Source organism: Nematolebias whitei, chromosome 20, assembly GCF_014905685.2.
Source record: "Nematolebias whitei isolate Nwh7 chromosome 20, NemWhi1, whole genome shotgun sequence".
Taxonomy (NCBI): Eukaryota; Metazoa; Chordata; class Actinopteri; order Cyprinodontiformes; family Rivulidae; genus Nematolebias; species Nematolebias whitei.
Genome location: NC_056517.1, coordinates 39,847,916 through 39,850,970, shown reverse-complemented (window position 1 = coordinate 39,850,970; position 3,055 = coordinate 39,847,916). Strand labels below are relative to the sequence as shown.

Genomic DNA, 3,055 nt, shown 5'->3' with positions numbered 1-3,055 from the left:
CAAACCATCGTTCCTCTCTGTCCAGGATGTGAACATCTTCATCCCTGAAAGAGTGACCGCTGGCCTGGAGATGAGTGTAGACCTCAGAGTCCTGGCCTGATGATGTTGATCTTCTGTGCTGGTCCATCCTTTTTGCCAGTGGCTGTTTAGTTTCCCCGATGTAAGACTGATCACCCTCCTGACACTGAACAACATACACAACATTACTCTGTTTGTGCCGGGGGACTGGATCTTTGGGATGAACCAGTCTTTAATGTATTTTGGGGTTTAAAAGCCACTGGGACGTTATGTTTAGAAAATAAACGTCTCAGTTTCTCTGATACTCCCTCAACATATGGAATGACCACTGGTCTGGGTCTGGGTTCCTCCTTTCACCTGATGGCTGACTGGAGTCCTGTTTGGGTTTCTTCTCTGCTTTCAGGAAGGCCCAGTTAGGATATCCACATTGCTCTAGAGCCTGTTTTGTGTGGGATTTCTCCTTCTGCCTGGCTCCTGAGCTAGTGGGGACGCTGTCTGCTCTGTGGTACGGAACTGTTCAGACCGTTTCCACAGGACCCCCACTCCAAACTTATTTAAACGAATAAACTCAGATCATCAGATGCTGTGAAGCAGATTCAGACTTTCAGTTGGATCTTTCCTGGAACAGTTTTTAACTCTTAGTCGGAGCCATGTTGGATTAAATTGATTTAAAAAAATAAATAAATAAATAAAAAATCACATTGAAGCGGCTCAAAAACAGAAAACGGCTCCGAACACATTTTTTATTTTTATTTTTTACAACTTGAACCAAAACACCAAGAACTAAACGCAGAAAGTTCTGGTTGAAACGTGCAACAGAAACGTCTCCTCCAGTCCTGCGGGGGGCGATAACCCCCGCAGGACTGTTCCTCCATTCTTCGTTTTAAACTCTGGGTTCAACACAAACACTTCAGATGTTCACAGAACGTGCGTGTCAGAGTGCACGTTACGAGTCAAACGCTGCATAGAACGTTAAATTTATTCTTTAGCTTTTTCAAACAAACCGTTAGCATGATTGTTTCAGAAAGCTGAATGCTAATGTTAGCTTAGCTTCAGAAACCATCGGTTTAACGTTCATCTTGAACAACTTCATGTCGAGACATTTGGTGGGTCAAAAAATAAAAACTCCTTTAACCAACTAACTGTCAGGTCGCGTGAACACGACCGACCATTGAGGTACCTCGTTACAGAAACTGGTTCTGCTTCATGAAGTTGTTCCTTTAAGGTCGACGTCCTCAAATGTCGTCAAATTTCACAACAAAACAAGTTGAATCATTGGAAAATAGTTCAGCCCAACAAAATGCTCCAAAAAGGTAAAGTAGAAGAACCGGACCTCTGTGCTACGATTCCAACGTCCTGTGTTGGAGGTCTTCACTCGAGCTCCTCCTCCTCCTCCTCCTCGTCAAAGTTCTCCTCGTCATCGGCTGTGGCCTCCTGGTACTGCTGGTACTCCGACACCAGGTCGTGCATGTTGCTCTCCGCCTCCATGAACTCCATCTCATCCATCCCTTCGCCCGTGAACCAGTGCAGGAAGGCCTTCCTCCGGAACATGGCTGAGAACTGCTCCGAGATCCGCCTGAACAGCTCCTGGATGGCCGTGCTGTTCCCGATAAATGTGGCGGACATCTTGAGCCCGCGGGGGGCCACGTCGCAGACCGCCACCTTCACGTTGTTGGGGATCCACTCCACGAAGTAGCTGCTGTTCTTGTTCTGGACATTCAGCATCTGCTCGTCCACCTCCTTCATGGACATGCGTCCACGGAAGACCGTGGCGACAGTCAGGTAGCGCCCGTGGCGGGGGTCGCAGGCCGCCATCATGTTCCTTGCGTCGAAAAGCTGCTGGGTGAGCTCGGGAACAGTCAGGGCGCGGTACTGCTGGCTGCCCCGCGCCGTCAGAGGGGCGAACCCCGGAATGAAGAAGTGGAGCCTCGGGAATGGCACCATGTTGACGGCCAGCTTTCGCAGGTCGGCGTTGAGCTGTCCGGGGAACCGGAGCGAGGTGGTCACGCCGCTCATGGTAGCCGACACCAAATGGTTCAGGTCTCCATAGGTGGGTGTGGGGAGCTTCAGAGTGCGGAAGCAGATGTCATAGAGGGCCTCGTTGTCGATGCAGTAGGTCTCATCCGTGTTTTCCACCAGCTGGTGGACGGACAGCGTGGCGTTGTAAGGCTCCACCACCGTGTCCGACACCTGACGGGTCAGGAGACAGCATGAAGGTTAAAAACCAGAAACCAAAGGGTCCAAACAGGAGACATGGATCCAGACGTACCTTAGGTGAGGGCATGACGCTGAAGGTGTTCATGATGCGGTCAGGGTACTCCTCCCGGATCTTATTGATCAGCAGGGTACCCATACCGGAGCCGGTGCCTCCTCCCAGAGAGTGGGTCATCTGGAAACCCTGAAGGCAGAACCTTCAGCTTTATCCAAAACTAAAATTAAACCATTCATCTCATCGACACAATTATGTCCGCATTAACCCACAAACAAAACAAAACAAAAACAAACAAACAAACAAACCATGAACTACAGCGAGGGGGTTTGGATGAAGTTGCAGGTCTTCTCATATTTTTGTGATAATTGATGCAAAACTTTCAAACCATAAAACAACGGTGCAGATAAATAGAAATGTTTCTCTGAAGAATTTAAAGATTTGGAAAAAATGTTTTTTCTAGTTTTATTCATCAAGAACTTTTGACCCGTTCACTCCCAGAAACTGTCTCATCCGGACCTGCACACCTGAACAGGTTCTGTCCGGATCAAACCTTTGTCTTGTGTTGCTTTCAGAATCACCTTAGGTTTATTGTCATATGCAGGTCAACACAAGGTCAGGACGAGGTCAACACAAGGTCAGGACGAGGTCAACACGAGGTCAGCACAAGGTCAGGACGAGGTCAAGACGAGGTCAAGACGAGGTCAGCACAAGGTCAGCACGAGGTCAGGACGAGGTCAACACGAGGTCAGCACAAGGTCAGGACGAGGTCAACACAAGGTCCGGACGAGGTCAGGACGAGGTCCGGACGAGGTCAGGACGAGGTCA

At 49.1% G+C, this 3,055-nt stretch overlaps 1 protein-coding gene across 2 annotated transcripts; it reads right to left on the bottom strand.

Moving 5' to 3' along the window:
- Positions 1-752: 752 nt before the first annotated feature.
- Positions 753-2,761, bottom strand: tubb6 (tubulin, beta 6 class V). 2 transcript variants are annotated; one of them, XM_037693924.1, is made up of 3 exons: positions 2,747-2,761; positions 2,288-2,416; positions 753-2,208 (listed from the first exon to the last, which is right to left on the bottom strand). In XM_037693924.1, the coding sequence occupies exons 2-3, from the start codon at positions 2,405-2,407 to the stop codon at positions 1,390-1,392; spliced, it is 939 nt and encodes a 312-aa protein (XP_037549852.1). In that variant the 5' UTR covers positions 2,408-2,416; positions 2,747-2,761; the 3' UTR covers positions 753-1,389. The 2 variants fall into 2 exon arrangements, with proteins under 2 accessions (XP_037549852.1, XP_037549851.1); XM_037693923.1 differs by lacking the exon at positions 2,747-2,761 and having other exon boundaries at positions 2,288-2,419.
- Between the last annotated feature and the right edge of the window lie 294 nt (positions 2,762-3,055).